Source organism: Zootoca vivipara, chromosome 6 (assembly GCF_965207765.1).
Source record: "Zootoca vivipara chromosome 6, rZooViv2.hap1.1, whole genome shotgun sequence".
NCBI classification, from domain to species: Eukaryota; Metazoa; Chordata; class Lepidosauria; order Squamata; family Lacertidae; genus Zootoca; species Zootoca vivipara.
This window is the reverse complement of record NC_142589.1, coordinates 87,962,191-87,990,061: the sequence shown is the minus strand read 5'-3', so window position 1 is coordinate 87,990,061 and position 27,871 is coordinate 87,962,191. Positions and strand designations below refer to the sequence as shown.

Here is a 27,871-nt window from a genome sequence, read left to right as displayed (position 1 = left end):
TCTGTCGTCCCCTTCTCCTAGTGCCCTCAATCTTTCCCAACATCAGGGTCTTTTCCAAGGATTCTTCTCTTCTCATGAGGTGGCCAAAGTATTGGAGCCTCAGCTTCACGATCTGTCCTTCCAGGGAGCACTCAGGGCTGATTTCCTTAAGAATAGATAGGTTTGATCTTCTAGCAGTCCATGGGACTCTCAAGAGTCTCCTCCAGCACCATAATTCAAAAGCATCAATTCTTCGACGATCAGCCTTCTTTATGGTCCAGCTCTCACTTCCATACATCACTACTGGGATGCTAGCTGAAGCTAATGGGATGCTTGGCCATGCTAGCTGAAGCTAATGGGAGTTGCAGTCCAACAACTTATAGAGAGTACCACTTTGGCTACCCCTGCTTTAGAGTCATGTGATTGCAAACAAGTATTTTGGCCTCAAACTCACTTTAATACATTAGACGCCCTTTAGCAATCTCATCGGAGCAGGATGGCTTGAGAGCAGTACATGTGAAAAGGATCTAGGAGTCTTGGTAGACCACAAACTTGACATGAGTCAACAGTGTGATGCAGCAGCTAAAAAAGCCAATGCAATTCTGGGCTGCATCAATACTGTAGGAGTATAGCATCTAGATCAAGGGAAGTAATAGTACCACTGTATTCTGCTCTGGTCAGACCTCACCTGGAGTACTGTGTCCAGTTCTGGGCACCACAGTTCAAGAAGGATACTGACAAGCTAGAACGTGTCCAGAAGAGGGCAACCAAAATGGTCAAAGGCCTGGAAACGATGCCTTATGAGGAACGGCTTAGGGAGCGGGTTATGTTTAGCCTGGAGAAGAGAAGGTAAGGGGTGATATGATAGCCATGTTCAAATATGTAAAAGGATGTCATATAGAGAAGGGAGAAAGGTTGTTTTCTGCTGCTCCAGAGAAGCGGACACGGAGCAATGGATTCAAACTACAAGAAAGAAGATTCCACCTAAACATTAGGAAGAACTTCCTGACAGTAAGAGCTGTTCGGCAGTGGAATTTGCTATCAAGGAGTGTGGTGGAGTCTCCTTCTTTGGAGGTCTTTAAGCAGAGGCTTGACAGGCATATGTCAAGAATGCTTTGATGGTGTTTCCTGCTTGGCAGGGGGTTGGACTGGATGGCCCTTGTGGTCTCTTCCAACTCTATGATTCTATGATTCACACTTGGACCCCAGTGTTGCCAGGTAGGGGCCAGGAACTGGAGGCCCAGGGCCAAAATCTACTCCATTAAAACATGCAGTCCCATATTGGCAAGCAGGAGTTTTCCCCAAAATATTAGCAGGCAGCAACTAAAATTACTGGCGGACCATGAGTGGAGGGCTAGCTAGGGGTTGAGGTACTGGCTCTCACTCACTTTGCAACATGGAGGCTAGTTGGTGATGAAGTTGTGAAGTATGAGTATGAACCTTGGGTTCAAGGAATCTTCTTTTCTGAGCCTGTGTCAAGGCAGGAGACTGGTTGCCACACAGTGGGGAAGTGAAACAGGCCATTCCCTAGGCTGGAAGATGGCAGAGCAGCTTGGCCTATTTCTAGAGATGAGCTGCCTAGACTGAGCAGTTAGGTCAGAGTCGGGTGCTTTAAAGAACCAGGTCAAATCCAATTGAGGTCTGATTATCTTACCACCCCTGCCCCTCAGGGCAGTAGATCAGGGAGTTTGACAGTCTGCTTATTAATTTTAGTTATGGCAGGTTAGAAAATCCCTCTTCCTGCTAGCATAAGCCCCTTCATACAAGCTCTTGCCACCAACATCCCATAATATTTGCCTTAGCCACTCACTCTGACAAGGTCAAAGGAATCTTCAAACCCGTTTTTTTCACAATTGCAGCTAATAAGTTGTAGTACCTTCATTTGACCAGCTGTCTTTGTGGTGCTCAAGGACAGCAGATAGTCGGTCTCTTTGGGCAGGCTGGTACAATGCTGCAGAGTAAGGAGCTTGGGCTTGTCTGCCAATTCTTCACTTAGAGACTGTCCAATGTCTTACAAAAGCATATGTGCAGTGCAATGTGCAAGTAAGGCATTTGAATACTCCTGTTGGGATTATCGGTTTGCAATTGACACTTCTGTAGGGTTATTTATGCGGTTGCCCCCACCCTCAGACATATAGGGCTCTTTGATATTATTCTGTATTCTACCCCAGTTCCTTGCCTAAAATGCAAGATTGTGCAAAATACCTATAACTGCAGTCAGAATAAATGAAGCAATTTAGCACTGTGGAATTAGGTGGCTGAGACTGTGGAAGAGAGCACAGAGCCCTAGATATTGCAAATTCAGCGTTCAAGGCAGTTTTAACAAGGGGAAAGGACTATGCTAATACTCAGCAGTCCCGTCCCCCCTTCTTTCTTTTTAAAACATTAATTGTTTCACATAATACATTTCACAGATTGGTTCTGCTGCTTCCAAAGATGGCTTGCTTCTCCCTGTTTGGTTAATCAGTTTGCTTGCTTTGAGTGATTACCCAGGCAGGTTCCTGAGAGTGGGGAGATGAGGCTGCTCTTCTGGAATGTAAAGTACTTGCTTCTGACCCAGTTGAATCTGTAGGTATCCAGGTTGCCATGATCTCTCTCTTCTCTGCCTCGCTAACAATCTGATTTATAGGGCCGAAGGTGGCGTGTGTTCTGTGGCTGTGGTAAAGAGTTAACTGAAGAATGACTTGCCTGCGGCTTATTCTCTCCATGACTTATTCTCTGTCCACCAGTGGGAAATTGCTCATCTTTTGGGAGGTGCCAGCTCAAAGTCTGTCTAGCTTCAAGAAAGGTGGGGGTGACAGCTATAGGACTACCCCACAATTTTTCTTTCCTTATTATAAAGTCAATTCTGCAGCATTTAGGCTCTTCTTTGGGTTAGGTGTAAGAGATGACCCTGAAAGCCACGTGCATGGAATGCCTGCTAATTATGGTCAGTCCATAACTATAGCTAAATGAAGACCAGTCCTTGCAGTGATGGGACCAGTCCTTGCCGTCTCTGCCCCAAGCCCTAAATCCCTCATTCATAGTTTTAGGCTACATTCACACAAACAAAAGGTATCGTCTCCTTATGCAGACAATTGTGGTCAGTACATATTCTCTGACTGTTCCCAGGGCAGATAACATACTTCCTGCCCTCTCCTTGAGAATGCCTTTCCACAAAGAGATCCCAATATCCCATGATTGAAAACAGGCACCCCTCCATATTATATTTTTCATCTACTCACTCCTTTATGCCCAAAGGGCTCTAGCCTAAGGTTACCAGATTTTTTTCCAATGAATCATGGGACACTTTTCATCTTCCTACTAAATTAGTGGTTCTCAACCTGTGGGTCCCCAGATGTTGTTGGACTACAAGTCCCACAATCACTGACTGCTGGACCTTCCCACTAGGGATTATGGGAGTTGTAGTCCAACAATATCTGGGGACCCACAGGTTGAGAACCACTGTACTAAATACATGGATTTTGTCAGGGGACTGATTTGTAAATCCGGGGACTATCCCCGGGAAACAGGGATGTCTGGTAACCTTACTCTAGCCTCTACTTTAGTTTGAATAGTAAGGAAGACTTTGGGCAGAGCCATCTTCTTACATAACTCCACCTGCTTTCCCCCTTTTGCCTCTGTCCTGGCTGGTCTGTGGAGGTGAGGAGCTGGTGTGCAGGAGAGAACTCTGGACAGACCCTCTAGGCAGGCTGAACTAAAGAACCTTTTGCTCATCCTGTCTGGGGCCAGTGTCAATAGTGGTCTGGCTAAATAGAAAATATGGCTGCAATTGTCCATGCTGGTGAGTAAAAAGCCTCCCCCCCCTCTCTCTCTGCTCTGAGACCCCAGTTGTCATTTCTGTCCTTCCAGTCATCTCTGCTCTTGTGACTTTTCCTAGCTGGTGACTAGGAACTCTGCAGGGGTCCTCGGAAATGATTACCAGTGCAATTTAAACACATCTTTATTGTTTTGCAGCAATCTCACTTTGGGGAGAAACAAGTTGTCTGTCTCTCTTTTTCTTCTTGTGGCCTGGGGAATAATTCCTGGACTTGCTCAGTAGAAATGTTTTGCGGGTTTCTGAGGGTAGATGTGCACAGGTGTGTGTGTGTTGCTTCAGAGAGCCAGGAGGGTAAATTGAAGAACCCTCTCTGTGCGCTTCCTTGCAAGTGATAAATGTGTGCATTAAACTGATGTCACTACAGCCAAGAAGCATGTTCTCCATTTGCAATCCTGTTCCTGCCTCTGTTTAAATCATTTGGCTGTTTAGCCTGACCTCTTGTTTCCAAGCTCCTTCCCTCCTTCCCTCAAGGCTCTCAATCCACAAAACAATTCTTGCTGCTTCTCTCCCTCTCCCCCTTTGTTAGCAATCTAGCTGGCGGTTATCGTCAGCTGTCTTGTCCGCTGAAATTGGTGTGATTGGGGCAGTGATACTTGTAAGATGTGAGGGGGGAGAGGAAGTAACAATAATTGCTCTTAGCAAGCACTTTCATTGTGCACACAGAGCTGAGCTGTAAGCAGGGCCTGCCATGTACATTTCTAGGCTGGATAATGCACTTGTGTGCCTGTAGATGCTGTTTGTGTGCTGCTCCATGTGTGCCCCCAAGACCCTACAGGGTTCTGGTTGACAGAAGTAATTTTGCACCAGACTAGTACTAGCTCAAAAAGGTTTATGAACAGGTCACAGTCTGTAAAGTAATGTTCTTCATATAAGCTGTTGCTGTGGCTGCTGCTCCTGTTGAAGCCCTGGTCTTGTTACAGCGCACATGGTGATATGAGGGAGCCCTGCTGATGTGCTTGCTGCTGCTTGGCTTTCGATGGAAATTTAGGCTGTACAACCGGATGATGGTTAGAGAGTAGGTGGTCCAAGTCCCACAGTGAATGCAGCCAAACACCAAGCTTTCATAATCGCTGACTGTTTGCCAGAAGGCCACAGTTTGGAACCAATCTAGTTTATATATTAATCAGAAATGAGCAGTACCCCCCCTTGATTGTATCACTTGGGGCAGGGAAGGGGGAGCTGTGCATTCGACTCTTCCACTGTTGGGGAGCGGACAGGTTTTTTGCCGATAGAAAAAAATAGCATGTCAGAAAGCTTAACTGAAATCAGCCTGGATAGCTTCGTTGGTTAGAGCATGGTGCTGATAATGCCAAGGTTGCAGGTTTGGTCCCCTTACAACTACATATTACTGCATTGCAGGGGGTTGGATGAGATGATCCTCAGGGTCCCTTCCAACTCTATGATTCTACATCTCCTCCCTGATAGACTAGTATTACTAATGCTAAACAACTGTATAAATCTAACCCATAAAGCTGAGACATTGGCCCAGTGCATGAAAACAGAAATGATTCAGAAATCCTGATTATGTGTTGTCAACCTCTGTATAATTACAGAATTTTAAATTGAAGACTATTAATTATATCTGGTGCCAGCACTTTGCTCTTTGTCTTTGCCATCATTTTGTTTTGAGTACCACTGGATGGAGGAGAGGGGGGGAATTGCAGTGCAGTATTTCAGATAATGGAAGATTTGGGGTTGGGGGAGGTGAGACAGTGGAGTGAATTTCCCGAGAAGGATATGTGGGAATTGGGCTTGAGTGGATATTGAAAGACAGACAGTGCATTTCAATTGAGAAAAGACCAAGTAGTGAAGCTGGTGATCTTTGCAGCGGCACCCAAGTAGTCCTGCCCGACCTCTGCCCCTATAATGCCAACAGTGCCATTGGAATTTTCAGAGTTTGTGAATGCTGGGGTGGTTGAGACACATTGGATTGTATCCAATATCACCCCTGCTCAGCATTTCAATGGGTCTCCACACTTACAATCCATTATTCCCATGAGTCATAATAATTGAAAAGTAGCTGTGTCTTCCAGCAGGCTAGTGAATTCCATGCACCGGTAGTAGGAAATGAAGCTTCTGCTTGCAAATCAGTGACTGGAGATGCACCCAGCAGGCATCATTCACTTTGGATTTATAAAGTACTGTATGAACTAGACAGTTGTTTAATTTAATGCATGTGCTGAAGCAGGGCTGTCAGGGAACAGAGGGGGTTGGATATTTTAGGGTTCGTAAAAACTCATGACTCTTTAGAAGGATTGTGTCAGAAAATTTTGCCTTTAGTCCCAGGTGGCCTTGGCTTACAAATGAAAGCTAGAATACTTTGAAAACAGATTTGCAGTATGCTGAGGCCCTACTCTTTGGTCATCCACAGAAGACCCAAGGCTTAATCCAAGCAGTTGCTTGGACGTTGTTTCTAGAGGATGAACAGCAACCCTGAATGCTCTGTTTGTAGACTTCCCAGAATTGTCTGCTAGGTCCCCTGAAAATGAGATGCTGGACTAGGTAAAGTATTAGTGGAATCCAGCACATGTGATTTTTTTTTAAGCAGCCCTGAAACACTATTCTCCCACTTTGCCTCCAGAGTGCTCAAGGCAGCTAAGAACATGGATAAAACCATAAAGTAACAATTTAAAGAAATCTTTATGATTTAACAACAGAACAGCAGCAGAAAATGCCAGAATACAGCAGCCGTTAAAAAACAAATCCAGAAACAGTTAACAACACAGTTTGTACAAGGCAGTAGGGTTCATAGTCCCTTTCTAAAAAGAGAACATTTTACCAATATGCAGATGGTCTTTACTGAGGAGACTGAGCTACACCTCCCCATCTTGACCTGCAGGGAGATGCAGGTGTCTGTACAGTGGATTGCTTGGGCTTCTGGATCTAGAATTGGCAGAATTTTGGCTGTGTCTATGCAGGATGACTTGGAACTGCATCCCATTTAATTCAGTAGGGCTTGCTGAATAAACAGTTATGAATTTGAAAATAAAGGCAGAGGCACAAAACTCTCTTTAAGAACACTGGTGTTCCTTGGCAAAGCAACCAGTCACCAACCAAACAATAAACTCTGTTTCTTTTCATAAATTACGGTAATAACAACTGCCTAATCTACATGAGAGTAAAAGGCCCATGTCTATCTGACTTGCTGTAGGAAGGTCTACTGCTTTCTATTGCAAGATACAGTACTCGGACAAAAAGGATACACTGGGATTAGGAGAACAATAGGACGAAAAAGGCCTAAGAACCATGTGGGTTTTGCCAGGCTTTTCCTGGGAGGAGTACATTTCTTTTTAGCAAACAAAAAAGTTTGCCCAGGAAAAATGGCTGCTTCAGTCTGAAAACAGACAAATGTCAAATACCATAATCCTGCAGTTTAATATTTCCTTAATCCAATTCCTTAATCCAATTTGATTACTTATTTAAGACTCATCTTGATTAACAAAAAAATCAATTAACCCCTTGTATTCAAGGGTAAAGGGACTCAGGTGGCGCTGTGGGTTAAACCACAGAGTCTAGGGTTTGCTGATCAGAAGGTCGGCGGTTCGAATCCCTGCAATGGGGTGAGCTCCCGTTGCTCGGTCCTAGCTCCTGCCCACCTAGCAGTTCGAAAGCACATCAAAGTGCAAGTAGATAAATAGGGACCGCTCCGGCGGGAAGGTAAACAGCGTTTCCGTGTGCTGCTCTGGTTCACCAGAAGCAGCTTTGTCATGCTGGCCACATGACCCGGAAATTGTCTGCGAACAAACGCTGGCTCCCTCGGCCTATAGAGCGAGATGAGCGCCGCAACCCCAGAGTCGGACACGACTGGACCTGATGGTCAGGGCCCCCTTTACCTTTTTTCAAGGGTACTTTGCCAGCATCTTGTCTTATGCTCCTCATCATGGCTTCCTCAAACCAAACTATGGTTCAAGCCTTAAGTGAGCATTCCACTGTAAACCAGAACCTAGAAAACAACACCAAGAAGGAGCCAGCCAGTACTCTTGGGTTCCTTATATTCACAGCAGGGCTTGAACCAAATGATTTCCAGGAAAAGAATTTCCACTTGCCTTTTACAACATGAGGCAACATTTACTTCCGTAGTGCTCTGTCATTTACTCTGATTTAGTAGAATTCTGCTGTGAATGCCAACTCCCTAGGGGGCTGAGGCTCCAATACTTTGGCCACCTCATGAGAAGAGAAGAATCCTTGGAAAAGACCTTGATGCTGGGAAAGATGGAGGGCACAAGGAGAAGGGGACGACAGAGGACAAGATGGTTGGACAGTGTTCTCGAAGCTACGAACATGAGTTTGACCAAACTGCGGGAGGCAGTGCAAGACAGGAGTGCCTGGCGTGCTATGGTCCATGGGGTCACGAAGAGTCGGACACGACTAAACGACTAAACAAACAAACAAGTAGAATTCTGCTGTGAATGCCAACTCCCTAGGGGGGCTGACCTTCCCCTTGTAGCTCTTCTCACATGCCCACCATAAGCAGAAGAGCAAGGTTAGATACAGGGCTTGAGAGAACAAGACTAAGCTTTGCAAGACAGGCATTTTCAGCCCATGCTTTCTCTCCTCTTGCCCACCCAGATTTTCTCCTAAATACCAGTGCTCAGCACTGCAGGAGCAAATGAAGAAGACTATTGGGGGTGTGGGCCCTACAGCTACGGATCGAGGGAGCTCATAGAAAACCCTGTCTAATCGCTTTGTTTATGAAGCACTCTGTTGTTTCCAGCAGATTTTCTAATGAGCCAGTATGTTGTCAAGACTTGCTGCAGTGGTGGTAATTACACCGGAAATGGGGTAGTTAGGGCTCATCTTCTTTAGCGCAAGCCATTGGCTACCTGCTGGCAACGTACACATCATCTTTTCAATTTTCCATATTTTTAATATGAAAAAGATAATTTAACCCTTGATGAACCTATGGTTGATACTTGTCATCTTTACATTACCCTTTTAAATATGTGCTTACCCTTTAAAATATGTGCTTTGACAACATATGTACTTAATGCATGTGTACAGAGGAGAGAGATTGACTGCCTACAGAAAAGGAATGCTGATCAGTCAAGGAAGTCTAGGTCCCTAAATGTGGGCTAGTTGCTGTTAATAATAAATAAATTTGTATACTGGCAGTTCACAAGATAATAACACAAAATGCATAATAAATAAAAGTACATCCCCGTCCCGCAATCATATTTAAAAGGGTATAGAATGTTAATCAGCCAAAGGCCTGGTTGAAGACGAACATTTTTCCCTGGTGCCTAAAGGTGTATAATGAAGTTCTGTGGCTTTCCTTTGTTGCTGGTTGCACAATTTCTTCTTATTACATATGTGGGAAATTGTTCACATGCTTCTCCCTACTACTCCTCATCTGGTGGTGCCGGAACAGCAAGGTTCCCCCCCTCCACCCCCCCATTCCATCCGTAAGAAAGAAGGCTCATTGAAGAAAGTTCTTCTTCTTCTTCTTCTTCTTCTTCTTCTTCTTCTTCTTCTTCTTCTTCTTCTTCTTCTTCTTCTTCTTCTTCTTCTTCTTCTTCTTCTTCTTCTTCTTCTTCTTCTTCTCCTCCTCCTCCTCCTCCTCCTCCTCCTCCTCCTCCTCCTCCTCCTCCTCCTCCTCCTCCTCCTCCTTGAATTTATATACTACTCTATACCCACAGGTCTCAGGGTGCTTCACAGGATAAAATCAATAAAACCACAAAGAGCCTCAAGTGACAGCAAAGGGTCAAGGAGTACTCCCAAGCTACAAACCTGCTCCTTCAGAGGAAGTGTAACCCCATCAATAGCCACCCACTAACTGGGGAGCTACCCACTAACTGTGACTCAGTCTTACCTGGATTGAGCTTCAGTTTGTTGCTTCTCATCCAGTCCATTATCGAGGCAAGACACTAACCATTTCAGCACTTCCACTGCCTCACCTGCAGATGTAAAGGAGAAATAGAGCTGGGTGTCATCAGCATATAGCTGACAGCGTACTCCAAACCTCAGGAGGGTTGGCCTAGGAGGCACCTTCTGCTTCCTCTCTGAAGCCAGGCTGCATACATATCATCTATGTGAGCAGCCAGTTGCGTAAAACATCCATCCATGGGGGATATGCTTGCCACACAAGCCCAGTTCAGGTGAGGTAAAAAATTGTGCATGCCCCCTCCCTCCTTGATGTGTTGAATGGCAAGGTCTGGGAGTATTTTCTAAGCATGTTCCCGTATCTGGGAGCCCCAAGTACACAGCACAAGGTCACAGGTAGAAGGAGTGGGGCTGACATGTGCATCCCTGCACCCCACAATGCAGTTTGATTTTATAATTCCAGAATAGGATGACACTTGCCCTTAATCTAGCACAAAGAGTGATAATAGCTGTCCTCACTGCATGCGGGGCATGAAAGGTGACCAGCCCATGTGATTGCAGCGTTACTCACCACAGTTTTTAAAAAACAATTTGACAAATACTTTATCCTTCCCCATAGCCCACAGTAAGGGGAGTCATAGTAGCAGCTCTTTAAACTTATCTTTAATCTGATCTGTTTCTACACGGCAATAAATGAGGTTTTATGTTAACATTCCACGCACTGCTGAGCAGATAGCGTTCAGCTTTTGGCTTAATGGTTTATTGTTAAAAAGAGGATCCACCTTCTGTACAAGAGATATAGAACTGGGCTTTGCTTTACATTTTTATGCTATGTTATTACTTATTTTTTAATAAAAACGAGCCATTTTCCTTAATTTCACTCATTACATGGACGATTATTAGCAGGCATAAAAGATAATTTAACATATCCGGGGGACACGATAAAACCTTGATGAGAATTGGTGCCTTTTTCCTACCCATTCTTGAGAGGCAGATGTGGGGGAAGGAGCTCCCTTGGTTGCTGGTGGACTGAATTTTTTGGATCTTAGAAGATTTTGGAAAGCTTGAAGGGTAGAGGGATGGCTTTGGGCAGGCACAGGCAAACTCAGCCCTCCAGATGTTTTTAAGACTACAATTTCCATCATCCCTGACCACTGGTTCTGTTAGCTAGGGATGATGTGAGTTGTAGTCCCAAAACATCTGGAGGGCTGAGTTTGCCTATGCCTGGCTTTGGGGCTCTATAGAGAAAAGTTTATCTACACCTCTTTGGGGGGGGGGGAGAGAATGACTGCCTATCAGTCATGTTTATCCTAAGCCACATCGTGCCTGTCCTCAAACCTAATTTTCTTCTGCATCTTACATATTTTTTCTCCTGCTCACGATACATTGGGGCATCAGCAGCTGCAAGTCATGATTTTGTTTTAAACTAGTGCATGTGCACACACATGTTTTTGAAGACACTTGGCAGTGGGCATTGGAACCCCAGCTGCAGATACCTCAAGCCAGGAGACAATCCATTCATGGGGTTGGCTGGTTTCATAATTTTAGTTAACATCAGTGTAGGGTGCAATGGGATGCCATAGATTTTTAAAAGAGGAAATAATATTTGCTTCACCAGCAAATACCAGCTAAGGATGGGGCATTTTGGCAAGTAGTAGCATGAAACTGCAAAAAAAAAGTTACGTTTGTGTAATACGAGCCTTACTTTGGTGTTTTGAGGTTGGTCTGCTGGTGCAGTGTTCAGAATCTTGACTAGCAGCTTATTTCATTGCAACTGGAGAGCATCTGCATATACTCTTACCACATCAAGCTTGCCTAAAGTTGCCTCTCAATTTTACACATGGGGAAGAGGTGTGAGAAGAGATCAAGGTTTGTGAGGTTTGGCCCAAAGGCCACTCAGAGACTCCATAGCAGAGCTGGGATTTCTGCTCTGCTTTTGAAGACCAAGGGCGACACTTTGTGCACTTACTACACTGGCCTTCTTTCCAAGCCTGACAGTGGTTTTTAAAGGGGATAAGATTCTGATCCGTGTTCTGATAGAAGGCCTTTTGCTGCCTAAGGACCCTTCTGGATAGAGGGAGGTTAGCCACTATCACCCATGACCTGGTAGCTTTGCGTTGGGTTATTATTATGCACTCTATGTGGGTGGGGCTGTCTTTGAAGATAGTTCAGAAACTGAAGCTGGTTGAGATCACTGCAACTAGGTTGCTAAATGGCACCAAGCGAAGATCTTGCTGAAGCTGAAACAACCCCATTGGCTCACAGTGAGTTTCTGAGATTAGTTCAAAGTGTTATTAGTCTTAATCTTTAAAGCTGCACCAGTTTGTGGCCACCTAGCTGTTGTTGGACTCCAGGCTAATGGTCAGAGGTGATGGGAATTTGAATCTAACCATTTTTGGAGTGTCACCAGTAGCAAGCAAGTGAGAGAGACTTTTCTGTGATGGCTCCTTGCATTTGGAATGGCGCCACCATGATGTCTGTCTTAAGGCCTCATTGCTATCATATACTGGTACATGCCAGGCAACAACATTTCCCTCAGGCTTCAAAGAACTGCTTTTCTTTGTATTTGAATGGACTGTTGTCGCTTTAGTTTGTTGCTTTTAATTTGCTCTATTCACATGCTTTATATTAATATGTTTGTATCGGTGATAATAATTCTGGTAATTGTAACTCTTTTTTCTTACTACTTTGTTAGGCACCCTGGGACTAACGTTTTGTTGTTGTTGACAGTGTGGGATATGAATTATATAAATAAGTAGGAAATGACCCAGTAAAATTTAATAATACCCCTATTAGTGTGTTTAGCCTCCCCCAGTAGGTATTGTAACATCCTCCTGAAGATCACACCTCTTGACCTGTATTGCTGTGCTAATGCAGAACAAAGATCCTTGCAGCACTTTCTGTGAAGGTGGCTGGTCAAGTGTTCCAGGGAAGCTCACAAGCAGGGTGGTGACAGGTGGATGTCTCTTATGGTTTGTCCCCAGCATCTGATAATGGTGGATATCTTGTCTTTTTAAACATGGACGTTCTGTTCTAGCTACCATGGTTAATAGCTGTTTAATCTCTCTGTGAATTATTGCTTGTGTTCCTTACCCTGCCTTTCAGGTAGCTTGCAACAAAACAAAAAACAAAACAAAAGCATGCCCTGTAAGCTACGTAGGCTAGTGGCCATCATAACATCTTGGACCAGTGAATCCAAGAAGTTGATGAAGTCTGCCCAGAGCCTGCTGCCCGTGAACTGTCATTCATTTTATTTTCCAGAAGTCAATTAGTTGCTGCTGTTGGGTCTTTGATGCCCTGTAACTGGAAGCAAACAGTCAACCTTGGAATGCTTGATATTTTCTTTCCCCCTCACTTTCCTCTTAACTCACGAGCTGGTGGGCTGGTCCTGGGAGAGCTGGCTTATGAATATTCTACTCTTTGATCTGACACTCTCCTGGGATGCTTGGTGACAGCCACGCTGTTCCTTGGCTCTTCAGCATGGCAGCCTGGGCACCAAATGAGAGAGGAAAATGGTGAGAGATGCAAAGATGCTTGATTAGATCCCAGAGTCCCTGAACACTGTAGCTGTACTTTTGTGTGTTTTCATCTGTCATTTTTTGATGTGACAAGCATACAGCTGCCTTAGTTACGGAGGCTGCTTCTGATGACCTTGTCATTCTGAAGCATTTCTGGGGGTGAAGAACCAGGACAAATTTCACCCAAATTTTTTTCTTTGGGGGGGTGGGGCAGGAGGGAGGTAGAAGGAGGGGGGGAGAAGTGGAGTATTATGCAGTTATACCATGTGTTTGGGTTGTAAACCCCAGGATCTGGTTTGGGGGGCATTTCTGGTATGGCCCAAAAAAATCCCTCACAAGGTAGACTTCGATGCTGTTGATTTAGCATTGCACATCTGGAAACTTGCTACTCATTTTCCAAGGAACTTGATGAAGGAGCGATCCTCAAGAGAGTGGCTCACATACTCCTTTGTGATGCACTCCCTGCAGTGCTGCCAGCAGGCCTTACTCTCCAGTAGTTTCTGCCTCCCCCCACTTACTCCTGCAACCCAGATGGGAGGGAATCTGGGATGCACTAGTGAAGTACTTTTAAAATAGTTCTGAGCCTGTGCTCCAGCACTCCTAAGTTCAACCTGCACCTTTGTGGCTTACTTGAGTGCAGTCTGCACTGTATCTGATGCTTTCCCAGACCTCAGAAGAGCATGCTGGTCACTTACAACTCCAGTCCTAAGCTCCCAGTAGCCTGAATGCCAAGCATCTGGGCATGTGGGGATCCTAAAACCCTGAGGCTTGCAAACCTCCACACTTCAACAGGCAAATTAAGAAACTTTATTAGGACTAAAGATAGGGGGAAAGCAGGCAGAAAGTCCAAAGAGAATACAAAATAAACCTGGACACTGGCTCTAAAACTGAACTAATCCTAATATAAAAAAATTCCTTCAGTAGCACCTTAAAGACCAACTAAGTTTTTATTTTGGTGTGAGCTTTCGTGTGCATGCACACTTCATCAGATATATTCACTACACTAATTGTTTAAGTTCACTCACAAAGAATCAGCAAAGCCTGGCAGCTTCATAGAAAATCCTGGCTTAGAATCCTGGTGCTGGAAAGGGAACTGGAAAACTTTATGTTGGGAGGAGAACAAGCATTTTTTAAAAGTCTCACTCCTTTTTTGGGGGGGGGGGTTAAGTATTGGCTCTTTCTGGTCCCATTCCTCAGCTCCCTGTTTTGCATATGAAGAGGACTGGCAGGAGATACCTGATAGCCTCAACAAAAGAAAAAAAATTCCTTCCAGTAGCACCTTAGAGACCAACTAAGTTTGTCAGTGGTATGAGCTTTCGTGTGCATGCACACTTCTTCAGATACCATAGGCTCACTTAGTGAAATGGTGGGCAGATCACGGCCCTTCTTCATACTTGCCGTGCTCAGAATGGGAGATCTACCATGCAGGCCACATAGACCTCTGGACGGACAGGAGTCAGAGGCAGTTGCTTGCTGCTTGCAGAATATTAGATCCTGCTCTGGACCCAGGCCTGTTGGAGTGTCATAGTTGGAGAAGGAGGTGCTTACAGAAGGGGTGTTCTAGGTGGGATTCATGTGGCAGTGGACTTAACCTAGGTGCAGAACCAGAAAAGCAGCTTGGCAGCTCCTAGTTTTATCTCTGGAGTGGAAATCAAGAGGTTCTGCTTCCCTACATTGCATGGTGGCTTGATTGATGAAGATAAGTGGTTGCTCTAGGCATAGGGAAACAGCATGGTTAGAACCACAAGGTCAGAGGTAGTGTTGGGCCGCTCAGGTGGGCTACAAGACATAATTTAAACAGGCATCTTACAGTTGGAGCACTGCAACAAGTGACTGATGCAGAGAGTTACTGAGAATGGGTGGTTGACTGCATTCACCATCTGATTGCCTATCCAGCTTTGAACCTTCCTGTTGCCTACTTCCTAAGCTTCCAATGTCTCCTACCCCACCCATTGCCCCTCTCTGTGCTCTCTTGGCACATCACCTTGCTAATATTGCACCCCTTTGTCCACGTCTGCATGGCTTCCCACCTGCAAGGGGTGAAAGGGGCTTAGCCCTTTGTTACAGAAAGCTCTCCAGAATCAAATGGGCCTATCTTCAGAAGCCTCATTTTCTTTTATTGGTTCCTGATTTTAAAGTAGAAATCACCTTGCTCGCTAATTTAGCTATTTGGAAGTCCTGCATTATCCTCAGGTGGATTATAGTGGAAAAGAGCCTCAGAGTCCATCAACTGTGCTACACAGACCTCTGGGGATCAGGGTTTCCAATATTTTTTTATTTTTATCTTTCTATTGGCTGCTTAATCCCAGCAATAGCCTGGGATTCTTGGGGGGATCTAGGGTTCTGTCGGTATTTGAGAGAACCTTTCAAGCCTTCTTTGTGTCCCAATTTGTTCTAATTTTCTCTCTTAAAAAGGAATGGCATTGTTAAAAAAAAACCTTTTTGAGAACAAGCACCTTTCTTTCCAGAGAAAGGGTAATGGGGAGCATATGTGTTGGATCACTGGGCTTGAAACGCCAGCACATTGATTGCTACAATTAGAGATCTTTTGGGGGGGGGTACATTGAAAATTGATTGGCAAGAGGCTGCGGTATGACTGGCCTGGCCATTGTGTGCTAGAAACCGAGGAAATTCCAGAAGAGGGGTGGCGTTAGGCTGTTGCAGTGAAAAGGCCAGTCAAAACATGTTAAAACCAGTAGTTTCCAAACCACATCCAGGAACTCAGCCCCAGGCAGGATTAGAGGAATTATATAGTGCAGCAACATCTGGAGGGCCACTGGTTTCTCATCCCTGACCTAGAGGATTCTGAATCTGAATTTTGTACAGGTGCAGATCCAATAGGTGTATCTGTACCACTCAGCAAGCATTGTTAATGGATTAGCTTGTATTTTACTTTTCTCCCTCACAATAGTTTATTTTCTAGATCACACTCCCAATTCCACAGGAATTGAATCTATAGCCTGAAACCTTGAAACTCGGAGGGAAAATGGGTTTTGGGGGTAGGAGGAGCAAGAAAATTTGTGAGGGGCAGGGTTGTACTTTCTTGTATATTTATAAAATTGTAAAAGTATAACTGTTTCTGTTGTAGTAACACATACGTATTTGTAATTAGAGGTGTTGGCCACAGCCTAAGTTACCCAAGTGTATCAGTTAGGAGAGAATAAACAAAATTGAAAACAGAAAACATCAATATTGCAGTAAATAACAGTAAGACTTTAGAAACATATGTATCAGTCAGGAAAAAAAACCCCTAAATAAATTCATACTTTTAGAGAAAAGGCTCAGGAAATAAACATCCCTATAATGGCAATAAATTTGGATTTTGTTCTTATATAATACTATTGAAATTTTCAATGTTGTTTTCATAATCAGACAGAGCAAGTATCTTCGTAACTGGAAACTGATTTATGTTCTGCTTCATCCCAGTAAACAATGTTTCGTAGCACAACTCTAGTTTATATGTTTTAGCAATCCATCACTCTTTATTCTGAACTTTGAACTTCATGAATTTCGGAAAACACAAATGTGAGTGTTGAGGTTCAGTTCAAAGATGAAGCCAGTGCAATCCACTTGTTAAGAAGCAGCCCATGGTATATAGTCCTTCTGAAATTTAGCAGTGGAGGTTGGAAGGCCTGATATGGAAACACTCCACCCTTTCAGTAGAAAGCATAACAGAAGCTGGTGATTCCAGCCTCTTCTGCCAGGTATAATCTTGTTTGTTTGTTTTTAACATGAGGAAGCATTAAATCATGGGGTTCCCCCCTCCCCACTCACATTCTGTGGTGGGAGCTCTTAACATTCCCCCCCTTTTAATGTAGAGTTTGGTTCTTAGTAATCAGAGGCGTCTTTCCCATAGAGGCTACCGTGTTTCTCAGAAAATAAGACGTAGCCATAAAATAAGCCGTAGCAGGCTTTTTAAGCATTCAATGAATATAAGCCATACCCCGAAAATAAGACATACCTGGTAGTGATAGGCGCAGCAGCAACGCCGACCACGACAGGAAGAGAAGGAGGAGGCCTGCTGGGTTGGTGCCCGGAACTGGCTCTGCTGCTGCAGCGCTGACAAAGCACCCAGCAGTGCCGTGCGGAGCCCCTAGCCAGCGGAACCCAGCAGCAGCAACGCCGGCCGTGGCAGGAGGAGGAGGAGGCCTGCAGGAGAGGAGCAGGAGTGGCTGCTTCTGGAGCAGCCTTGCAAAAGGGGGGGGGGAAGGCCTCGGCCTCCCCAAGGGAGGATTGCATAATAAAATTAAGACACTCCCCGAAAATAAATATAAGACGGAGAAACATGGTAGTGGCTCATTGCGCCAGGGCACCTCAGGGGCACCCCAGCATTGACAAGGTGCAACGAGCCACTAAGCCCTATGGCTCCTCTGCCACTGCCGCCTCCTCTCCCTTGGCCATGGGAATCCCCTCAGACTGCCCGCCGATTCGCTGTCGCCTGAGGGAACAGCGGTGGCGGGAGCGGCTCTCAAGGGGCCTCCACGTCACCAGTGCCAGCGGAGGAGGGGGCGGTGCCCCGGAGCCTCACAAGTGAGTGTGGGGTTCCGGCAGTCTGGCCAGCTCTGGAGCCTCACAAGTGAGCGCCGGGTTCTGGCGGTCTGGCCAGCCGCGCCACGGCCACCACAATCTGCGGCGTCTTCTGTGGGCAGCGGCTCCCGGGGCTGCAAGGTGGTCCGCAAGTTGGGCCCCGAGCTCTAAATTTTGGGAAAGGGAGGGGGCGCCGGAGGGATCTGTGCCACGCGCTGGATGTGCTTAAGACGGCCCTGTTAATAATCACAGCATTTTCCCACCAGGCAACCTGCCTTTGCTAAAGTGTCGCAGCAAGGATACAAACACAACTGCTTCAGTGTTTATTTTGTAGTCAGGGAAAGGGAAATGTTACTTTTTTGTAGTGAGAGAACAACCCGTATTCCTTATTCAGATCATCAGGTCAGGTGTCAGTTTTGTTAATGAAGTTCAAGTGAAGGTGTTAACAGTGGCAAATCAAAAAGCGGAGACATAAGCTTGGCTTAGGGTCCTGGTGCAGTGAAGGAAAAAGAAAATAGTCCCCCAGTCCCTTTATATCTGTCAGCAGCGCTCTGATTTGCTGCTGCACCAGGCTGCTCACTGCTCCAGAAAGGATTACACAGCTGTGCTGGAGCCAGAATGCAGGGCGGGGGTGTGCACGTCTTTTTGGCAAGAGGCTTTTGTGGGAGCAATGCGGCACAGTGGCTGAGAAAAGATCGCCGCCTGGGCAGAAAGAGGCCCCTGAGGACCCAGCCCGGGTGTAAATTATTCATGTGCACCAGTGTGAAAGCAATAAAATAATATTAAAATTGAAATATAAACATACATCATGGTAGATTTGTGCATGTAAAGAGGTGGGCGAGGGAGAAGAAAATGTGCCTGCTGTTGAGCTGAGGCATTGCAGAGAGGCTGGGGGAGGGAGAACCAGAGAGAGACTTTGTGGCCAAGTGACAGTAAAGCAGTTCTGGTTGTTGCTCTCTGAGGACTCCCCGTTCCCCCTTTTCTCCCGGAGCCTTCATTGGGCGTGCCTACATTAATAACACCAGTTGCAGCAAGAGAAATCTACACAGGGATTAAGTACTCCTAGAGGGATCCTTCCCTTTGGGAGTGACAGAAACATTTTGTATCCAGGAGGTACCCCCCTTCCTTCTCTCAAGCAGAATCATGTTAGTGAAACATGAGAGCGTATCTTCAGTTTCTCAGGGGTGTGTTGTGTTGCTGTTTCTAGGCAAATTTGATATGCCACCAAGATTTGCTTACGATTTAACTATGTTAAACTTTTGTAGCAAATGTCTTTAAAATGCCACCAGAGTCTGCTGTTGGCAAAGCTACCCCTTTGGAATAGCAACTTGAAGCTTGTTTCCCAGTCTGGCTGCATGCTAGGTCCACTAATGCTCAGATGGATGTCAGAATTTGTCTGTTGAGGACTGAAGATACGAGGTGAATAAGGAAATAAAGGACAGGACAGAATTGCTATTTGCATGATGGAGAGCTGCCCTGTAGAAAACCAGACATTGTTTTCACTGACCTGGGGCTCTACCGCTGAGCTATGACCTCTTTCTCCAAGAAAAGGAGCTCTTTGCTCATGCCTTTAGAGGCACAATAAGGGACAGAATTCTGCCTGAGCCTCTGTTGTTCCAACCTTACAATTTCTATGACAGCAGTGTCTTACACTGAACGTAACAGACCTCTAGAGAAAGAACTCTATGAACTGAAAACAGAGTCATTGTATGTACCCTTGTTAACTATGAAAATCCTTTAATAAAAACTGAGGAGGAAACTGTTCAATGTCCCCTTGCCTGTGCTTAGATTCAGGCCTTACTCAATTCAAAATATGATGCCTGTTCAATATTATTTGCCAACCAACATTTTGAATGGATCAAGGACAACTTTGGCTCCATTGGCTGTCTTATTCTTGTATTAATCAAACCACAGGCAAAGGGTTCTTAACCACTTCTTTCATTGATGCTTGGAAATTACCTCTATTTTTATAGTCTGGGGAAAGGAAATGTTACTTTTTTGTAGTGAGAGAACCTATGGTGACTAATAAGCTTCTCCAAGAGACCTGACAGGGAAACTTTTATAGAAGTATTCTTTTCACTCTCCGCACACCCCACACCCTAATTGTAAGCTATTGAAAAGTGCGGACTCAGTTGCACAGCTGCATTACCTGTCTTCTCTATGCAATGCAGGGGCCAACTTTGGCCTGTGCTATCTCTTTGCAGATAGTTCCCACTGTGATTCATATGAGTCAGGCAGGGCAATAGTGGGTTTGTTGATGCAGCTGTGTTTGTTGACCCAGGTGGTGCTGTGGGTTAAACCACAGAGTCTAGGGCTTGCTGATCAGAAGGTCGGCGGTTCGAATCCCTGCAATGGGGTGAGCTCCCGTTGCTTGGTCCCAGCTCCTGCCCACCTAGCAGTTCGAAAGCACGTCAAAGTGCAAGTAGATAAATAGGGACCGCTCCGGCGGGAAGGTAAACAGCGTTTCCGTGCGCTGCTCTGGTTCACCAGAAGCAGCTCTGTCATGCTGGCCACATGACCCGGAAACTGTCTGCGGACAAACGCTGGCTCCCTCGGCCTATAGAGCGAGATGAGCGCCGCAACCCCAGAGTCGGACACGACTGGAGCTGAGGGTCAGGGGCCCCTTTACCGTTTACCTATCTCTCTGCAGATAGTTCCCACTGTGATTCATATGAGTCAGGCAGGGCAATAGTGGGTTTGTTGATGCAGCTTTATGAGTGCCTTGCCCCCCCCTTCCCTCCCTGGGAACACACTCAGGTGCCTTTTTTTAATTACTTAAGGGTGGGGGTGGGGCTATTGGAAAGCTGTTCAATACAAATCCCTTAAGCTACTATTGATGGAGGCTCTGGGGAGAGCTTCAGCTCAGCCAGGAACCTGAAACACAGGCACCATCTGCGGTCTGCAGCTCCGTAGCCAAATTACATTCTGGGATCTTTCTTTCTGTCCTCTGCTATTTTTCATTAAGCGAATTGGGTTTGCTGGAAATCGCCCGTCCATAAATATTCTCTCCCTGTTTGGCGCGGGTGGGTTATTATTGCTCACGAGTTTGGTGCTTGTTTTTCACTGCAGAGCAGAAGGTGGTGCCCTGAACTCTCTCTCTGAAATGAGAAAATGGGAGGAGGGGACAATCCTCCAGCAAAGGAGCGGGAGCCTTGCAAGGGAGAGCCTTCCCCATCTCCTCTCCTGCCTGCTTCAATTTCAGGGCCATAAATATTTTCAAAAAAGAGCCAAGACAGCCACCTGCTCATTGGTTGGTTAACTTTAAATCTGTATGTGCAAATATGTATCCCACCCCATTGCCTCTTAGGCCTCTCTGGCCTACAGCCACTGCCTCCAAATCTGTCTTGCCTGGGCATTCATTTCTCATCAATGGCCCACATCCCCTCCTGTCTTGGGACGGTGAGTTTGCTCCTCATCCACACTGCCATCTTAGTCCCTTGTATTTGCCTTCCATTTTGCCACCCTTATTTCCTACATGCCGCCTCCTGGACCCAAGTGTAGGCAAGGTTTTTCACTTTCTACTTAGGGGCTATATTCCATGCCATTGTCTTCAGCTTTAGCAGGCAGTGTTTGTGCATATTCCATGTCCTCGCAGCAGTTCATTAAGAACAAGAGGGGCTTGGAGATGTTGATGGATGGCAGCCAGTGTTAGAAACTGAGATATGAAAGCTAGGAGTGAAACAGCTTCTTAAACCTGGGTGCAACAATGGAATGTCTAGGCGTGCTTTTTTATAACTAGAATACAAAGCTGAAAATGAACGAACTGCAGCTAAAATATTATGTTCATTTTTACATGGTCTAGCCCACCCCCTAATATTCTTAAGAAGGTCTCTTCTCCAGTCTTCAGAGAGTAGCTGGAAGTGGGGAGGCAGAAAAAGGTCCTCCTTTCCTTCCACTCTGCAGTTTTAATCTGAAATCTTAGGCCCAGAGCTCAGAAACTGCTTGCGCTAATGAAGTTTCTCATCGCAAAATGCGCCTAGAACAATGGGAGTTTTGAACACTGGTGGTAGCCAGTTTGGGGTTTGTGGACTGTAATGCAATTCTGTTGGTACATCACCACCACCACTCTTACTTGTAACACTAAACTAATGGGTGTCTGGACTTTGTTTTTCAGTGCACGTGCCGGAAAGACATGGTGAAAATCTCTATGGATGTTTTTGTACGGGTCCTCCAACCTGATCGATACGACTTATGGAAGCAAGGGAAAGACATCACTGTCTTGGACCACATGAAACCTACAGCTCTAACCAGCCCAGAGCTAGAAGCCTGGAAGCAGACGAAGAATGCCCTGAAAGCAAAGATGCTACGCAAGTAAGAGGGTCCTTTTGTGCCCACTTCTTCTCTGCTTGCTTAGAATGTCCAAAGTTGTTCTGGAGAGGCCATAGGATGTCACTGCTGAACTGTCAGAAAAGAAAAATAGCATCTGCTTCCAGTTTGGAGAGGAGGTCAAAGCAGTGGCATAGCTAGCTGCTTGGGTGCCCGGTGTGGCGTGTGCATCCTGCAGCCGGAGGCGGGGTGAACTGCCCATGGGGGCGGGGCAAGCCAAGGCAGGGCACTCTGCGTGGAGCCTCTCTGCAGCCTCCCTCTCAGCTATAGGGCGGCTGAGGCAGTGGGCATACGCAAGCCCCACGCTGCTCGAAAAAGCAGTGCAGAGCTTGCAGGCAGTCCGCCCCCCACCTTCCCCTCAGGAGAGACGCGTGGCTCAGGCACGCTGCAGGCCCCGCTGTGTGACTCCCAATGCCCCCTGCCTCACCTAGCTACCAGTGGCGTAGGAAGGGGGCTGCGGTGGGTGCAGGAGTTGTCGTGAGCACATTTTTTTAAAAAACAACAACACATATTTTTGCTATTTTGTCACCCCCCCCCTCAGTGATGACACCCGGGGCGGCCTGCACCCACTGCACCCCCCTTCCTATACCACTGGGCCAAAGGAGGAATATTGTGACACGACCTTACTAAACATGATCCTCTCTTGTGGGGAAGAGTTTTGTCCAATGGAGTCGTATAGATACAGTGATATGACATACCCCCTCTACCCCCCCCCCCGCTCAGTAAACCCAATATCTGCAAGAGCACCTGATATTATTTGCTTTTATTCTTTTGAATCATAGAATCTTAGAGTTGAAAGGGACCCCAAGGGGTCATCTAGTCCAGTGCTCCCCAACCTTTTTATTGCCGCGGACCAGTCAACGTTTGATAATTTTACTGCAGCCCGCTGAGGGGGGAGCATTGATTGTTTTGCGGCCTGCTGAGGGGGGGGGCATTGATTGTTTATATTTTATTTAGATTGTTTTGATTTAATAATTTTAATTTAATTGTATGGTATTTAATGTTCCTTGGGCGGCCCGGTACCAATTGATCCACGGACCTGTCCCAGTCCGTGGCCCAGGGGTTGAGGACCACTGATCTAGTCCAACCCCCCTGCAATGCAGGAATCTTAGCTAAAGAATCCATGACAGATGGCCACCCAACCTCTGTTTAAAAACCACCACCTCTCGTGGGAGTCTGTTCCATTGTCAAACAGCTCTTTCTGTCAGAAAGTTTTTTCTAAATGTTTAGTTGGAATCTCCTTTCTTGCAACTTGAAGCCATTGGAATGCTGCCTTCAAAGCTCTCCCTCCCATGTCCTTATGACTTTCAACTGTGGTAGCTTTTTTTGTGTCATAGAAAACACCCAACATGTTTTGCAGTCTTTTGTGCCAGTCTTTAAAATACCTACAATGACGGGCCTTTATATAAAATGGCTGCCTAATTCAACTTTTTTTCTGAATCAGATAGCATTTTTTGTGCATTTCTGCTGTCTGGAAGAGAACAAACCTTACCTGGGTGGGTTGCAGGCTAACACCTAATTTATGACGATAGAATGCTGCTTCGGTTGTTTTTAGTTTCCCCCCACTCCATTCTAGTATAAAAAATATAGTTCCTTATCGTAGTCCCTCAAATCCTTTCATAATTTTGAAATATCCCTGTCAGGTCATTTAATGTTCACATGTCTGACTTGAGCTGCGCTCGCTTGCTCTTGCGTTTTAGATGGCTATCGAGTGTCAAGCTTATTTGCCACACTCAATTTATTATACCAGTCAGGATTCAGTTTCAGAATCCTAGTGCGGAGATCTTGATACAGCCAGGGCTGTGTGTATATTCTCCACTTCTGTGCATTTTATGTTAGCATAGAGCGGACTTATCTGTCATAGAGTTTAATATCCTGAGAACATTTCCCTCTCAGTTTGAGTGTTCATTTTTGAACCAAGTTTCCAGCCCTTACTATTGCAGAAGAAGGCTTGGAATGTTCTCCTTTCCCCATTCCATTATTTCTTCCAGTTGCTCCAGCGGTGGATTTCACTGCCCCTACTAAAAAACTGCCCAAAGGCCTTATGTCCTCTTAAGCTATTTAAAAAACAAAACCAGTATGGGAGTTAGTTCTGTTATTACCAGGTTCGGTTTACATTTTTTCAATAGATTGTGACATACAGGGTATCCCTATGGACATCTAGAAAGTGTCCTAATCACTACTGAGATTCTCCATTTAAGCCTGGAAGAGCTTGCAGAGTGCTGCACACACGGTGCACTCAATGCAGTAGAGGTCATAGCAGATGCAGTTCCCAGAGTTCTGGATACCTTGGATGAAACCTCCCTAGGAAGTATTGTGAAGCAGACAATGGCAGGGAGGACACCAACTGTATCAGGAGGTGCATAGGCTTCTAGGCCCCATCACACTTCAGAAGACTATCCAATGTTCGTAATTGTGGTGTGTGTGTGTGTGTGTGTGTGTGTGTGTGAGAGAGAGAGAGAGAGAGAGAGAGAGAGAGAGAGAGAGAGAGAATTTATGATAGTTGTCTGCTTAATTAGTCCTTTTGTAAAGGATTCTCTGCAAATCTGATGCCTGACCTCTAAATGGTCACCACAGTAGAATAATGACCACTGGTGAGGTGCAAATGTTATCCTCTCTCTCTTATCTCCCCTCCTGCCCCACCCTCAACGTAATGCACTTTGCTCTCTTAGCCTTTCCTCCTCATTGTTTGGGTAGCTCTCAATTGTCAGGAGCATGTAGCTGATACAGACACCCACCCACACCCTTACAGTGCTTGCACTCTGTGGTCATTATGCCTCATGAAGCAGCTCGTGCTCTCAGTCCAGCTTCAAGTGTGCTCTGCATATATGTATGTCATGCTTCCATCACTTACCGCTGCAAATTATTTGCTAGCTAGCTCATAACCTCACAGGTATAATCACCTTTTATTTATTTTAATTTTTGCTTTTGTTTCTCCTGCTCCTTCCTGCATTCCTCACCCTCAAACCTCTCTTGCTTAAAAGTGTTTTATGGTATTAAACTGAAATGCATTTTTTTTCCTTGGGCAGACTACCATGCTAGCAATACCATTTTTCTGCTTGAAAACCTTGTTAACTCTAAATCAGCAATCCTATCATGTCTGCTCCCGGCAGAGTAGAGGATGGCTGGCTGAGGACCCAGTTTTTCAAGTTGCCTTTAATCGTCCCTTCTTATCCTCTAGCAAGGCACACAGGCCCTACTGTCAGCTGAGCATGACCTTCTGGGAACCAGGGCTGGAAAAATCCCAGGCACCTGGGTGTCTGGGCTGCCAAAAAAGAGAGGAATTTTAACAGATTTTCCCTGCCCTGTGCAGACCTGGTGCCTGACAACTAGAATATTGCAGGCTCCTAAAAATGTGTGCTGGCACCTAAGAAATTTGCATTACTTTCCCATCTCTGCCAGGAGCCATTTGTCACCCTGCCCTTGACTCTTATTTATCAAGCATGTAGCTGATTTTGTCCCCAAATCTGCCTAACTTAGTGAAGCTGTTGGCTTGAAACATGGCTTCTATTTACATAACGGTTAATTGATTGTGGCTAAAGCTAATTGGTCAACAGAGTGTATTGTCAATAGAGAGCAGTGATCCCATTCCACAGGCTTTCATTGGATTTGAAGGTTTTTATAAATGGTTTGTTCTGCCACAAGACATGAAACCAAGTGTATGTGTGTGTTTCCTGCTCCATCCCCCTACCCCAAATCAAGGACGCTTTAGGAAGAAAGCAGCCTCTACGTGAGGAAGTTTAGTGGTAACACAGGGAAGAACCAAATCCTTCTACGAGTATGCTGCCCTTTATAGAAATCTGTGTTATAGAAATCAAACCATTGGTCAGTTTATCTCAGTACGGGTTACCCTAACTGGCATCAGCTCTCCAGAGATTCAGGCGGAAGTCCTTTCCTAGCCTTACCTGGAGATGGTAGGGATTGAACCAGGGGCCTTCTGCAGGTCAAGTATTTGCTCATTCACTGTTATTTATAGCTCTTCTCCCTTAGCTGCTTCTTACCTTTCACCTCTGTATTCTGCCTAGTCCTAGATGATTAAGTCTTGCATTAGAATATTGGGAGATCCAAAAAGTTACAGCAGCTGTGCTGGTTGCATCCAGAGGGAGGAAACCCTCCAGGTGCACATACACACACAAAGTTCTTTATTAAAACAAAGTTAAACAAATCCTTCCAGTAGCACCTTAGAGACCAACTAAGTTTGTCATAGGGACCCAGGTGGCGCTGTGGTTAAACCACTGAGCCTAGGGCTTGCTGATCAGAAGGTCGGCGGTTCGAATCCCTGTGACGGGGTGAGCTCCCGTTGCTTGGTCCCAGCTCCTGCCAACCTAGCAGTTCGAAAGCACATCAAAAAATGCAAGTAGATAAATAGGAACCGCTACAGCGAGAAGGTAAACGGTGTTTCCATGTGCTGCTCTGGTTTGCCAGAAGCGGCTTTGTCATGCTGGCCACATGACCTGGAAGCTATACGCCGGCTCCCTCGGCCAATAATGCGAGATGAGCGCGCAACTCCAGAGTCGGTCACGACTGGACCTAATGGTCAGGGGTCCCTTTACCTTTACCTAAGTTTGTCATAGGTATGAGCTTTCGTATGCATGCACACTTCTTCAGATACACTGAAACAGAAGGGTGGTGGGAATGGGTGATTGGTTGATCAGCCAATCACCCATTCCCACCACCCTTCTGAGTAATACCCCTCCCCACCCTCTGACTATACATAGGGTCTGGCGACTTCTGTTTCAGTGTTTCTGAAGAAGTGTGCATGCACACGAAAGCTCATACCTATGACAAACTTAGTTGGTCTCTAAGGTGCTACTGGAATGATTTTTTAAATTTTGTTTTAACTACGTCAGACCAACACGGCTACCTACCTGTAAAGTTCTTTATTGTTCAAGAGTGCCCCTGAGGGAGAACTCTGTTAAAAATGCATTCAGCTCAGTAAAAAACTTATTCTTGTATATCAGAGGGGTCTCCCTTCTTTCTCCTGCGATTTGTTCTTTCCTGCAAAGCATGGTTGTGCCTTACCCCGGTTGGAGTTGTCCTGCAGGCAAGAGGGCATCCAGCAGTGGCTCAGGTCTCCGAGATCTATTTCACTTGCGACTTATTTCAAGGTGCCAACAATGGCCATGAGCAAGACCTTGAGCAGAGAAATAGGCTGTAGAGCAAGGCAAGAGTATTGTTATTGTTACTGTTATTGTTATTACAATGTCTATACCACCCTTCACCTGACGATCACAGGGCGGTTGAAAGTCTGGGATAGGAAACCAGAAAAGACATGAAGGATTGTTTCCTTGCATTTGTGTTTATAATCTTGCCTTTTCTTCCATGATGGGTTCCCAGCTGGTCTCCCTCATCTCAGGCACTAACCAGATCTGGACCTGCTTAGCTTCCACAAGGCACCTGCATGGTGTGCCTTGGATATGTTGAACTGTCTGGTCAGTGAGAGGCCAGGCAGTGGAGGCTGAGCTGAAAACAAAAGATTTTCTACCTCCGCATCATGTTAGTTTTTACAGAAAGGCTTATCTGATTTGATGTCACGGATGTGGGAGAGATTTGTCTTCCTCAGCTAAAGGTTCCAGATACGAACCAAGTGTGCAGCTAGGCAGAATATACTCCTGTTCATGTCAAGAGGGTCAACGTGGGAGTCATCCATGGGGTGCTGGACTTGTAGGTATTTTCAGCAGTCCATGAGAATGTCTGTAACTGGCAGTTCCTCAGGGTCTTGGCTAAGTTACCCCATTTATTCTCAGCAGTGGTGAGATTCTCAAGTAGTCTTGTTGACAAGTAGTCTTGTTCACATTACGTTTAGATAACATGAGTGTACAGACCTGGATTGTGAGGCATAAGGCAATGTAACTTCATGAAAGCGAAGCATGTAGCTCCT

At 45.6% G+C, this 27,871-nt stretch overlaps 1 protein-coding gene across 3 annotated transcripts in view; it reads left to right on the top strand.

Annotated features, from left to right (window-relative positions):
- The window catches only part of KDM4B (lysine demethylase 4B), a 194,247-nt gene that overhangs the window by 108,329 nt on the left and 58,047 nt on the right, over positions 1 to 27,871 (top strand). For all 3 annotated transcript variants that reach the window (XM_035119112.3, XM_035119108.3, XM_088672965.1), the window contains one exon: positions 21,779 to 21,975. In XM_035119112.3, coding sequence (XP_034975003.3) covers positions 21,779 to 21,975 — 197 coding nt within the window. The remainder of the gene's footprint in view (positions 1 to 21,778; positions 21,976 to 27,871) is intronic.